General features: G+C 41.8%; 1 protein-coding gene across 1 annotated transcript in view; it reads right to left on the bottom strand.

The window, feature by feature from the left end:
- Positions 1 to 11549, bottom strand: part of LOC145392673 (uncharacterized) — a 71779-nt gene extending 60230 nt beyond the window's left edge. Inside the window, exon 1 of the mRNA XM_080266985.1 lies at positions 11319 to 11549. Within this exon, the coding sequence (XP_080123111.1) occupies positions 11319 to 11549 (231 nt within the window). The remainder of the gene's footprint in view (positions 1 to 11318) is intronic.
- Between the last annotated feature and the right edge of the window lie 2596 nt (positions 11550 to 14145).

Below are 14145 nucleotides of genomic sequence, written 5' to 3'. Positions count from 1 at the left end.
TGGACTTTGCGGGAAGCGAATGGAATGGTAAAGGGTGAATTAATCAGTGTATGAGTAGATGTACAACTTAGAAGGTCATTGATGAAAAAAAGGAAAAGAGTTGGTGATAGCTCTGTGAGAAGAGAGGTGGCCGTCTACAACAGCAGCAATAGAACGACCAGAAAGGAAACTAGAGATGATTGTACAGATAGAAGGATAGAAACCGTAAGAGGGTAGTTTGAATATTAAAGATTTCAGCCAGGCTTGATCAAAAGCCTTCGAGATGTCAAGTACAGTGACAAAGCTTTCACTGAAGTCCCGAAAGGAGGATGACCAGGAGTCTGAAAACTAGGTGAGAAGATCACCAGTGGAGCGTCCCTGACGGAACCCATACTGACGATCAGAAAGAAGGTTGTGATAGGAAAGATGCTTTAAAATTTTTTTGTTAAAAATAGTTTCAAAAACTTTTGAAATACAGGCTGTTAATGCAACTGGACGATTATTAGAGGGACGGGAATGATCACCCATCTTTGGGACAGGCTGAATGACAGCAAACTTCCAGCAAGAAGGAAAGGTGGAAGTTGCTAGACAAACGCTAAAGAGTTTGCCTAGGCAGGGTGTAAACACAGAAGCACATTTCTTGAGGACAACAGGAGGGACCCCATCAGGTCCATATGCTTTGTTATTATTGAGGCCAGTGATGGCAGAAAATACATCAGTTGAAGAAATTCCAGTGTCAGCCATGAGTTAGTCAGAGGGGGGAAATGAGGGAGGAACAGCACGTGAATTGTCTAAAGTGGAATAGGAGGAGAAAGTCTAAGCGAAAAGTTCTGTTTTATCAGTAGAAGAAATAGCTACACAGCCATCAGAGTGGAAAAGAGGAGGGAAGGATGATGAGGTAAAGTTGTTAGAAAGGTTTCTGGCAAGGTGCCAGAAGGGGCGAGAAGTATTCAAGTCGGAGAGTTCGGAGCATTTAGTACGAATGAAATTGTTTTTAGCAGAGTGAAGAACAGACTTAGCACGATTCCGGGCAGAAACATAAAAGTGATGAGATTCAGGAGTGGGTTGGCTCCGGTACCTTTTGTAGGCCTTCCTGCTGTGGACAGCAAAGTTGTCCACGTCATTTTAACGTTTTCAAACGAACAGTCACAGCAGTTGGATAAGTAGTCCCCACAAAGGTGAAATAGTGTACATTATTATCATTACTATATGATGGTATTTTTGAATATTTTTTCGCATAACTTAGCAATGTTTTCACTGTTTCCTCTCCCAGCTCTTAAGGAAAATGGTATATCACATGTCAATTTTAATATTTCCTCTCTGTCCCCTCTGATCATTTGTCACTATACGCTGACTCACATTCCATGTCCCTAGTAATTCAAAGTAATTTTTACCCAATCTTGTCACATTATTTTCAGGTCTCCTTCCCCTCCTTTCTCCCAGTGTTGTTATTTATGTTCTGATTACCATCCTGTCGTCCATCATCCTCTCTATATGCCCATGACAGAATATCATATACTGGTTTTTCCCACCTATCATTCACGTCTCTGTCTAAATCTATAACGCATTATCCATTTCCATCCCTGTCTCTTGCCTTTCCCTATTGCTTCTGCTTCCATGTCTGCCGTTTACCTCAGTCTGTGCTCTACTCTGTCTTCTGTATACAAATCCTTACCCATCTTTTACTCACATGCTGCTTCTGCTTCCTCACGTCTCTCATGCTGCTTTCACATTTGTCTCACTCTATTGTATCTCAGTCCACCAAACTATCTCAGCCCACTCAGTGCCCGTCTACCCTCATCCTTTATAATTCCACGCTCTTTATTTGAACAAACTTTCCACATAGCATAATCGACGACGTTACGCCACTGGGTAGAGAGACATGTAGTTTTAATTTCAGAGATGATAAAATATGATATAAAACCGGTAAGAGGTGAAGCCGAGCATGTCATGTCGAAGGCTTAAGTGATGGGCGAAGAAAGTACAATCCATTACACTGGGTTCTCTTCTTGTTATTCTAATTTCCTCTCTCTCTCTCTCTCTCTCTCTCTCTCTCTCTCTCTCTCCCAGTGATATTAACTCAGTCTCCCTTGAGCTGTTTGTGTCTTGTTTGTATGTGTGTGTGTGTGTGTGTGTGTGTGTGTGTGTGTGTGACTGTTGTGTAAGTACGTACAGTTGAGTGTGTGTGTGTGTGTGTGTGTGTGTGTGTGTGTGTGTGTGTGTGTGTGTGTGTGTGTGTGTGTGTGTGTGTGTGTGTGTGTGTGTGTGTGTGTGTGTGTGTGTGTGTGTTCAGCTTTATAGTTTTTCTTATTTTGCGTCTACTGTTTTTATTTCCAGCCCATCACATTATAAAGGGACAGTGGGTTACATGGTGAGGATGATGAGTCGGTAGTAGTAGTAGTAGTAGTAGTAGTAGTAGTAGTAGTAGTAGCGGTAGATGTGGTGGCAGTAGAATCAGTAGTAGTAGTAGTAGTAGCAGTAGTAGCAGTAATAGTAGTAGTAGTAGTAGTAATAGTAGTAGTAGTACTAGTAGCATGGTTGGTGGTGGTGGTTGTTGTGGTAGTAGTAGTGGTAGTATTAGTGGTAGTGTGGTAATAGTAGTAGTAGTAGTAGTAGTAGTAGTAGTAGTAAGTAGTAGTACCGGGTAGTAGTAGTAGAAGCACCAGTTGCAACCCCAGGCCCAGATGAACGTGAACCCAGTGGACTGCAGGCTGAAGCTGCCCTCCTGCAGTCTTCCATCCTCCTTTCGGTGAATAGGGAGAGAAATGAGGGACGTTTGTATAACCAGACAGTCCCACAGACCAACTATATCTGTGCCACCACATGAAGGGGCCCCTCTCCACCACCATGATTATATGGTGGTGCCAGCCTGTGGGACTATAAGGATGTCTGTGTTTAAAGTCTATGTTATGTTAGTGAACTGGAATTATTTTTTCTGTCTCATCAAAAATTCCTTACTTCTTTCTGCCAGGTTGATGGTCAGATGTATTCAGATCGGTGTGTTGATTTGACTAGCAACCAAGGAGACTCATTCCTACTTCAAATCTAAGGTTCATTGAATTTCATGCCATGGAGACGTAGTACTGAGGCTGTGAGAGTGGCCAGTTCTGTCAGATGGAAACAAACCGAATATACAGTAGTTATGCTGTTTGTCTTTTACTGCTTTATTTTCTACTGGTTTAGGTGGTTTATATATGTGTTTGTTAAGTGTGTGGGGGAGGCGGTGGCTCACTCGGTAGAGAGGTGGCCTGCGGTCCTACCGGACCCAGGTTCAAATCCCCGCTGGGGCAGGGAACAGTTTAAGGATTTGAATTTCATAACAGGCATAATTTACCGATCTACCAGAAGACCCGCCGACATGTCGTAAAAATACCCCCGCTAATACCAATACACCAGTCCTGTATGAGACAGCCCTAGCAAGTATTCAGTATGGACGGTGGGTGTTAGCTCCGAAGTGGTGACATGTAGAGGTGTATGATATGTAGGAGGACTACTTTTTGTATTACTGTATCTTATCTTAAACTATTCAGCACCATTACGTCTCTTCCTTTATTTTCAGGCTACTATGAGACGATTTTATTTAGCTTTTGAAGGATCTCGTTGGAAAGAGGGTTTAAAAGTTGTTCGTTAATCTTTTTCTACTTTGTTCTTGTGACTATAGTCCTTTAACCTTAACCTGGCCCAGATATTTGCCGTTTTGAAACTCTCTGTAGTTAGGGCAGTGGCAAAGTATGGCAACACTGCGGCTCTACATCCTCTCCACAGCACTTCTTCGTGACTACCAGCATTTTCTAGTGTTGGTCTCATGACAAATCAGTATTCTTGATGGAGAGATGGCAGTTTTAGGACAGGCTTGGGTAAAAAGGGTATACCATATGATTATATTCAGTATATGAAATTTCCATCGTAGCGAAAGGGATAATTTAAGTGATTTGTGCTTGCATCTGGTGGTAGCTGCTGACGATCATCATCCACTCACTTGATGTAGTGCTGCCTACTTCATTCGCCCTTATCACTCTTTTTCTGTGTCTGTCCTCTCTCTTCCTATTTCTCCCATCTTTCCTGTCGCTTTTTATTGCTCTTCTTTCCTTTCCAGATGGCTTTACATTGAGTGACAAGCCAAATGGCTTCCTCTAAGCCAGGAAACCAATTACAGCGGTGGGTGGTAGCCATATAACCAATTCATTCGTGTTCCCTAAGAGTCAACAAGTGGGTTGGCGGAGGGTTAATGCCCCTTCCCGTAAAACCACTAACTCAAAGACAAATGACAACCCCTTAGGGGGTTATGGTGTCTGGCTATAGACAGATAGATAGATAGTGATTGGATCCTACGCTTATGTATGTATTTGATGTTATTTTGGTACTGTATATTTGTTGCCGTGTTTTATGCATGTCTTTGTTAGTTTACGTGTTTTTGTGTTTGTAAACTATTATTATATCTACTCTTACTAGACAAGGCTTTATTTTTGTCTTTGGTTAATAAGATGATAAAATGGATGTTTGTGTTTGTATATCTGGATTAATGTACAGTCGCCAAACGTTCCACCTGGGCCACCTAGCCGTGAGAGGTGGTTAACTGATGCTGGCAACAGTGTATATGTTTGTTCGTGTGTACATGCTCGACGGAAGTTCGGATCGTCAGGTCTCTTCGTCCGTAGTGAACCTCCGGCAGAGTTCATCCCAATATTCTGTCGACAGTTTTTAGCCAACAGAATTTCAAAGGAATTTCTTGAAAGTATTGGATAATGCGAATATTGAAAACAATAAGTAGAATAATCTAAAAGACCGGATCTTTATACATATTGCATATTTATAAACGTATTCATTTTCATTATTACATGATAAACCTATGGCTAAAAATTGTACTGAATACTGGGGGGAAGAACCGTCGTGTGATCGGCCCTTACGGTAGAATAGTAGATACCGGTGTCTAACTGTTCGTTTTACATTTCCCCAGTCCTGGGTCGGTCTTGATTAAACCTATTGAAATACCATTCTTGATCCGAGACATGATCACATAAGTTAGGTCAACTCACTGGGCGGATATTAATTTACACTAAGTGGGCGAGATAGGAACTGTAGATGTCGGAGGTTGAAACTCGTTCGTTGAGGTAGAATACCGCCTCGAGTCAGATGGTCACGAGTCGACGGGTGCTATAGTGCCTAGGTTCGTGCGATTAAAAAAAAAAAAAAAGTCAGTGTTTCAGCCTGTAATGATAATTTCATGTTCGTCGTGGTGCATTTACCAATCACATAAGTACTATCACAGGCAATGGTGATATAAATGTCCCAACAATTCATGAATCAATAGCAGTTGTGCTTAAAATGACTGGAAGCTTTTGCATACTGTGATGGAGAGGTGGTGTCTTCATCCTGCTATAATGTAAAATAATGTTCGGTGAATAATTGATGAGGGCGTAAATGTGTGACCTCACACATAAGCGGCACCGCTCACAATCAGTTTTCCTTGTAATGTGTAATTCAGTCATTCGTTAGATGAATGGACTATAAAGGTGTGCTGTTATGACCATAGTCGTATGAAATATGATACAGTAAGTCATTAACATAGCTGATATAATAGCCATATTCGACAACGGTATGCATAAACTCTTTGCCTGTTGAGGTGACAATACTTTAACCTCCTACCTCTTCGTGGTGCACCACAGAACACACAAAAACATCTACCTGAAGTACTACCAACGAGGAAATAAGCAACCGTTAACAGTGTCTGAACATCATCCTAATGTTTATTGGTCAGTGTCATTCATGATGTCAATATGGCAGGTAATCTTACTTGTAACTGGACGTAGATGTTAGGTAAATGCATTCCTCTTCAACATATACTGATAATGGTATCAAGTGATAATCCTATGAAATGGAAGTACTGATATAAGGAGAGAGAGAGAGAGAGAGAGAGAGAGAGAGAGAGAGAGAGAGAGAGAGAGAGAGAGAGAGAGAGAGAGAGAGAGAGAGAGAGAGAGAGAGAGAGAGAGAGAGAGAGAGAGAGACAGACAGACAGACAGACAGAGACAGAGACAGAGAGAGACAGAGAATGGTTTGGAGCGATTCCAGTATACAGTATAGTGCATTAACATGTTATGGCAACAATGTAAAAACAACATAGAAAATAAAATATTTAGTATTGTTAAGAATACAAATATTTAGTAGAATGCTAATGGATCTCAAAAACTAGTTCAGCAATTATTATCACTGGCGGTATGGAAAACGTAACTCCCCCCCCCCCCGTCCTGCGCCTGCCCTGGCCTACACTATGCCAAGCTGCCCCCTTAAGCAGCTCTCCCACCGGCTCAACCAATTGCAGGAAACAGGTTGCATGGAATTGTTGCGTGCCACAGGTTGCACGGACCAAGGCCAGATAAGTATAGTATGATAAATATTATTGTATTATATATAATAGTATATATTTATATCATAATATTATATATAGAATTAATGTAGTCATATTTATTTGGCCTTGGTCAGCGCGACCTGTGGCACACAACAGTTTTCCATGCGACCAGTTTCGTGCAACTGGCTGAGCCGATGGGAGAGTCGCTTTACACCTGAGACATTTTTCTCCCCAGCCAACTCCGTAGCCAGCCATCTATGGGATGAACTCTGTACTCTGACGGAGGTTCACTACGGACGAAGAGAGTTGATGATCCGAACTTTCGTCGGGCATGTACACACGAACAAACATATACACTGTTGCCAGCATCCGTTACCCACCTCTCGCGGCTAGGTGACCCAGGTGGAACGTTTGGCGACTGTACGTGTTTGTCAGTGTGCTGCTGTATGTGCTTTGGTGTTTGTGGAGTGCTGGTGTGTTTTTTGTAATAGACGTGTAAGTCCAGTTAGTGAGGCTGTGTAATGTATCTGTGTTTGTTGTGGTAAATCGTCTGTTGTTTTGCGTGTTTTATGCTTTGCTGAGAGAGAGAGAGAGAGAGAGAGAGAGAGAGAGAGAGAGAGAGAGAGAGAGAGAGAGAGAGAGAGAGAGAGAGAGAGAGAGAGAGAGAGAGAGAGAGTCCATAGCAACACCTCCCCAATTCGGTGGGTAGAGTGGGAATAAGAAGCCTTTAAGTGATATCAAAGAGAATCTCTGTCTGTCTGTCTGTTTGTCTATCTGTCTGTCTGACTGTTTGCCTGTCTGTCTGTTTGTCTGTCTGTCTGTCTGTTTGTCTCTGTCTGTCTGTCTGTCTGTTTGTCTGTCTGTCTGTTTGTCTGTCTGTCTGTCTGTTTGCTCTGTCTGTCTGTCTGTTTGTCTGTCTGTCTGTCTGTCTGTCTGTTTGTCTCTGTCTCTGTCTGTCTGTCTCTGTCTCTGTCTGTCTGTCTGTCTGTCTGTCTGTCTGTCTGTCTGTCTCTTTCCTACTATATCTATCTCAGTTATAAACACTAATCTGCAGCCAAAATGCTTCCGAGACAAAAATGGTCAAACTTTATTAAATTTGGGTCACTGAAAACGAAAATGATGCTTAAATGTCTGATTGGCTTAAGTTTCCAAGATACTGTATTCTTGCTCAGTATCTACGACCAATTGACTTTTGAATAGCGTAGGATGATTAATATTTGAACATGGGTCTTGTTTCAAACCAGAAATGATCGAAAGACGGGCAGATATTTGACTAAGTAGTTATTTGACTAAATGTTTATATATTTTACTGAGTTTTAACAGTTTTAGCTGTTTTGCCAAAATCTGCATGATGCAACCTGAAAGTGTTGGTGTGGCACTGCATCTTATTCTGAGACGTTACTGGTGATTCAGTCAGTAATTGGGTTATATCACTGGACATTCTGCCGTATTAAACCATGCAGTTCATATGGTGTCATTCTCATTTGTATATTTTGCAAAGGGACATAATTATGTCTAGCCAAAGTGAGCACTGATCCCTCGTACTTGTGTGAACAAAGCAGATAATTTTTGCTATATCTGTGGCGAAGTGACATTTGCGTCACAAAAGCAAAGCAATTCCTGCTTCTGTATGGTGCCCCAAGTTGAGAAAGGTTTGTTAAGAAAGAAAGAATGGACTGTACAGTATCCAAAAAATTACATCAGTTATTCGCGCAGTACCCCACGGGGATGGTCTACCTTTTCCTGAAGCATCAGAATCCATCTCATTTGAATGAGACGACCAAGAGGGAAACTACGAAACATTTAGTTCCGAACCATCAAAGTCGCTTAACCAAACTTTGCCCCATCCTCTTCCACTGAACCACAAATCATAACAACGTGAACTGAATGATCTTTTAAGGGGTTTGTAACGGCCCAAGAGTAAGGAAGAATTGTTCGGCTCCAGACTACGGCAATGGAATCTCCTGGCAGATGATGATAGCGTTTCTATGTTCCGTGACCGTCAAAAGATTCTTGTCCAGTTCATCTTCATGGGAGGTGATCTTGTAGCCTGCAACGTGGTCTGATGGCTGGACTCAACATTGCTCAAAATTTAGCTGTGTGAAGACTTTTCAGTGATTCATCGATGACGAGTATTAAAGCTGTTTTGGTGCACAGTGACAATGTTTTGCCATCCAATTCAGTTCGTCATGCAGTCATACGAAAGAATCTTACAAAATAAATCAACTTTTGAGGTCTATCTATCTGTCTGTCTATTGCCAGACACCATAATCCCCTAAGGGGTGGCCATTTGACTTTGAGTTATTTGTTTTACGGGGAGGGGCACTAACCCTCCACCAACCCACTTGTTGACATGTAGGGAGCACGTATGGTTTGGTTATATGGTTACCACCCAGCGTTGTAAATGGTTTCTTGGCTTACAGGAAACCATTTGGCTTGTCACTCAAAATAAAGCCACCTGTAAAGGAAAGAAAAGCAATAAAAAATGACAGGAAAGATGGGAGAAATAGGAAGAGAGGAGGGCAGGCACAGAAAAAGAATGAAAAAGGCCAAGGAAGAAGTAGGCAGCACTACATCAAGTGAGTGGATGATGGTCGCCATCACTTGAGGTGCCTTACACAAACTACGACGAACATCAGTGGCAACTTTGCGGTGACTTGAAGGTTATTGCCATTTTGTTTGGTCTGCAGAGTATACAAACAAAGTACTGCTGTTTTCTCTGTGAATGAGATAGTCTTGCAAGAGTCTTACTGCACCAAGAGAGACAGGCCGCTTCGACAATCACTGGAGAAAGAGAAGAAAAATGTTTACTATTCACCACTTGTGGAATCAAGATTTTGTTACCGCCCTTGCACATCAAGCTATGTCTGATGAAGACTTTTGTCAAAGCAATGGACAAAACCCAAGAAGCCTTCAAGCTATGTCTGATGAACTTTGTCAAAGCAATGGGCAGAACCCAAGATGCCTTCAGATATCTCTGAAATACCCCAAGGTAACTCAGACAAGTATAAATGGTGTTTTTGTTGGTCCTGAGATTCGTGAACTTCGAGACTGGATTTGACAATGCACTGTGTGGCAGAGAAAAGGATACATGGCAAGCCTTCAGGCAGGTGGCAACAAGATTTCTTGGAAAGGAGGTATACAGTTACAGAGAGTTGGTGGAAAACCTTCTGACATACAAAAAGCATGGTTGCAGGACGTCACTCATGATGCATTATATTTTGCAATAATTTAATTTTCTTTCCAACTTTGGAACAGTGAGCGACAAGCATGGCGAGCGACTAAACCAGGACATTGCAGCAGTGGAGGAAAGGTATCGGCAAATGGAACCCATCAGTGTTTGCAGGCTGTTGCTGGGCAGTGACTAGGAATGCTCCATTTTATGAATACAAGAGACATGCCCACAAGCACAGTGCAGAAGCTGAGTAATGATTGAACGATGTACAGTTCATAATGTATACATAGCATGTCAAATATATTCAAGTTAAACTATCACAAACAAATGGAAATATATTGGTTTGTAATTCATGATTAACTCTGAACGGTCGGCATTATGTACATAAGTAAAATATAAAAAGCGTAAATATCTTAGAAACAGTAGCCAATCAGCTGTTTATTGTCATATGTGAATTCAGCGCATGAAAATCCATAATGAACAGCGAAGTTTATCTCCGAAGCAGAAAACTTTTAAAATTTTGAAGACCAGAATGAAAACGCTCCTTGGTGAGTAAAGCAAGGATGGAGTGTAGGGAGACATAAGTCGATGTGATTAGACAGGTGTAGTTTGGTGTGTAGATGGATGAGCAGATAGATAAATATGTAGATGAATGTTGAGAGGTGGGTAGCAGGTAGACAAGTACTGTATGTTGATGGAGGTAGATCCAAAAGACAAGCTGAAGAATGGTGAGCTACACAGATGAGGAATAAAGGATGTAACAGGATAGCAAAGTGAGCAGAATGTACGTGGCTGAATGACAAAAATATGAGAATTTTGTCAGTGAATCCAACAATAAATGACAACTGACAGTCTCCACACACACACACACACACACACACACACACACACACACACACCACACACACAGAGCACTGGTGTATATATATATATATATATATATATATATTTTTAATATAACTATTTCTATCTATTTATTTTTATGTCTATCAATCAATCAATCTATCTATCTATATATCTATCTATCTCTTCATATAATATATATATATATATATATATATATATATATATATATATATATATATATATATATATATATATATATAATATAATATATATATATATATATATATATATATATATATATATATATATATATATATATATATATATATATATATATATATATATATATATATATATATATATATATATATATATATATATATATATGTGTGTGTGTGTGTGTGTGTGTATTTGTTTATTCAAACATATGCGCACATGCTCAATATGTATATATGTATATGTATATAGCGATGCATATATAATTTGCAGTAATCTGTACATTCAATATCAATTGTATATATTTCGTATTCCATACACTTTAACCTGCATACCGTCAAAACTCTGCCTATAAGCATGTTTGCGTTCAGCAGTGTCCCCTTCTTGGTGCAGAATTGGTCCTTCACTCCTCTCTCTCAGTTATGTAGCTATGTGTATGGCTCCATCTCATTACACTACACCACCAAAAGTATATACATGCTCAAACTCCACAGTGCTCTCTTTACAGATATAAAACAAGTTCTTGCTCAACTTTATCGCTCTGCATCTTCCAGTGTAACTATTTATCATTAGCATTTTATCTTGTCCCACCTTAACCTGTATAACTTAAAAATTATAGGCATCCATTGTAATATGGTACTTGTTCCCCTCCCCCCCTCGCTCTATCAAGTATGCACATCATAATATCTACCCACCTTAACAGAGACTGCACTTCTAAACCCCGGAAGGAATGTACACCCTATTTCCACCCACCTTAACCTGTATTCCATCAAACGTATAGGCATGCTTGGGTTCCGCTGTGTCGCCCTTGTAGGTATAGAACTGGTCTTTGCCCCGCCACCAGTTGACGGTGTAGAGGCGGTGGTCGGAGCCCCCTAGTTTGAAGCGACAGGTGAGCGACACGTCCTGCCCTACCCTGGGAGACTCCGGGACTCCCAGGGACGTGATTTCTACTGTCTTGTTTCGAAAGTCACCTAGACCCATGCCTGCCCTCGCCGCCTCTGTGGATAGATAGACAGATAGATAAGTAGGTAGATTGGATGACTGATTAGTGGATTAATTGACAGATAAGTGACTCTAGTAACCCCAATAAAGTCAACTCCACTGCCTTTGTAGCGAAAGTCGCCAAAACCCCTGCCTGCTCTCACTTCCATTCTGGGGTGGAATGGTTCTGAGTTTGAGATGGATGGATTGCTAGGCTGATGGATCGTGTGTTATATATACTGCTTGGCTTTTAAGGTGACTGAGTGTGAGGAGCAGGGATAGTAGAGGAGGAAACATATAATGGTAGTGAAGAAAGTGAGTGTTACATAGATACACAGACCAGGCAGACCTTACAGTCCCAAAGAGGTGGTCCAGCCTCTATCTATCTATCTATCTATTGCCAGACGCCTCAATCCCGTTTGGGGTGGCCACAAACAAATCGCCTCCAAGTCGCCCTGTCCCCCGCCATTTCACTGCCCTGCTCCAAACTCACACCCCCCTCTCTCATATACCTCTCCACCCCATCTCTCCATCTCATCCTCGGCCTCCCCCTCCCTCTTCCCCCCTCCACCTCACTCACATACACTCTCTTCGTCAGTCTTTCACCCTCCATCCTCTCCACATGGCCAAACCACCTCAGTGTGTTCCTCATAACGCTTCCTATCACATCCACATCCACACCACAACGCTCCTTTATATCCTCATTCGTCAGCCTGTCTCTCCATGTGACTCCACAGGCTCCTCTTAAATAACTGATTTCCACTGCTCTCACTCTTGACTTGTGTCCTTCCAACAACGTCCAAGCTTCGCTTCCATACGTTAGAGTTGATATCACAATACTGTCATGTAGTAACTTTTCCACTTCCATGCTCACTTCCCTGTTTCTTATCACTGCTTCCAAAGAACCAGCAACCTTTCTTCCCTGCTGTACCCTTTCAAGCACTTCACCCTCCAAACCTCCATCCTTACTCATCACACTACCCAAGTACTTAAACGTACTCACATTTTCCAATTCCTCACCATCCAACCTCACTGTACATTCACTGACTTCACCTTTCTCAAAGACCATCACTTTACTCTTCCCTACATTCACCTTTAGATTCCGTTTCTTACACACTCTCCCAAACTCATCCACCAAGCCTTGCAGCTTCCCTTCGTCTTCACTCAACAACACGGTATCATCTGCAAACAGCAGTACAGGGAGTTTCCAAACACTATCCTCTCTCACCAGGGCCACTCCAACATCCACTGCCCTACCTTGTACCTCTTTTATTACCCCATCCATGTACAGATTGAACAACCATGGAGACATGACACATCCCTGTTTCAACCCAACTTTCAAAGAGAAAAATTCACTTAGTTCACCATCCACACGCACTGCAGCCTTCGCACCATCGTACATACTCTTCACAGCATTCAGCAACTTCCCATCTACTCCATATATTCTTAACACTTTCCACAATCCTTGTCTATCCACCCTGTCATATGCTTTCTCCAAATCCATGAAAGCTGCATACAACTTCTTTCCCTTCTCTAGAAACTTTTCCACTAAAGATCTAAGAATGAATATCTGATCTACACAACCTCTTCCCTTCCTAAAGCCTCCCTGTTCTTCTCCAACTAATTTCTCTGTTCTTTCTCTAACTCTGTCAATAAGTATCCTACCATACACTTTTCCTATTATACTAAGAAGACAAATGCCCCTATGATTACCACACACTTCTTTTTCCCCTTTTCCTTTGTACAAGGGAATAATTATACCTGACTTCCAATCCTCCGGGACTCTACCTTCCTACCAGGCCAACCTGCACATCTTCCACATCCATTCTACTACTATCTCTCCCCCATGCTTCAGCATTTCTTCTTTTGTGCCACAGCCTGTCTCACCTCTTGAGTCCACCACGCTGTTCCTTGCACCCCCCTCCGTCTTCTCTTCCTTCCACACACCACATCACATGCTGCACATATTTCTTCTGTAAATATCCTACACACACCTTCCACGTCTCCCATCTGCTCCAATTCATATTTGCCCAATCGTTCCTCCACTTCTCTCTTATACTCTGCCTTTTTCTCATCCTCTTGTAACCTTTCCACTCTCCTTGCAACTACTCCTTCCTCTCGTCTTTCCCTTCTTCTATTCCTCCATCTTACTTGAATCCTAATTCTGGCCACCACCAAGTAGTGGTCAGAAAGTCCACTCCCCCAACCTCTATAAGCTCTTGCATCCATTACACATCTTCGCATCCTTTCATCCACACACACATAATCAATCATTGCCTTCTTTTCATTCAGTTCACCACCCACCCTTCTCATCACTCGCCATGTATACCTGTGGATCATTTTATGCCTGAAGAGGGTATTGGCTATCACCAACCCCCTCCCAGCACAAATGTCCACTAACGCACTCCCATTCTCATCTATCTCAGCAGGCACACCCCACTCACCAACTATTCCATCCACCTTCACACTCCCAACTTTACCATTCATATCACCAATCAAAAACACTCTCTCATTCCTTCCAAACTTTTCCATGCACACTTCTACATTTGTCCAGAACTCTTCTCTCACTCTTCTAGCACGATCTTGCGTTGGCGCA

Source organism: Coenobita brevimanus, chromosome 23 (genome assembly GCF_032717465.1).
Source record: "Coenobita brevimanus isolate Jiangsu-jjx chromosome 23, ASM3271746v2, whole genome shotgun sequence".
NCBI classification, from domain to species: Eukaryota; Metazoa; Arthropoda; class Malacostraca; order Decapoda; family Coenobitidae; genus Coenobita; species Coenobita brevimanus.
This window is presented reverse-complemented; position numbering and strand designations above follow the sequence as displayed.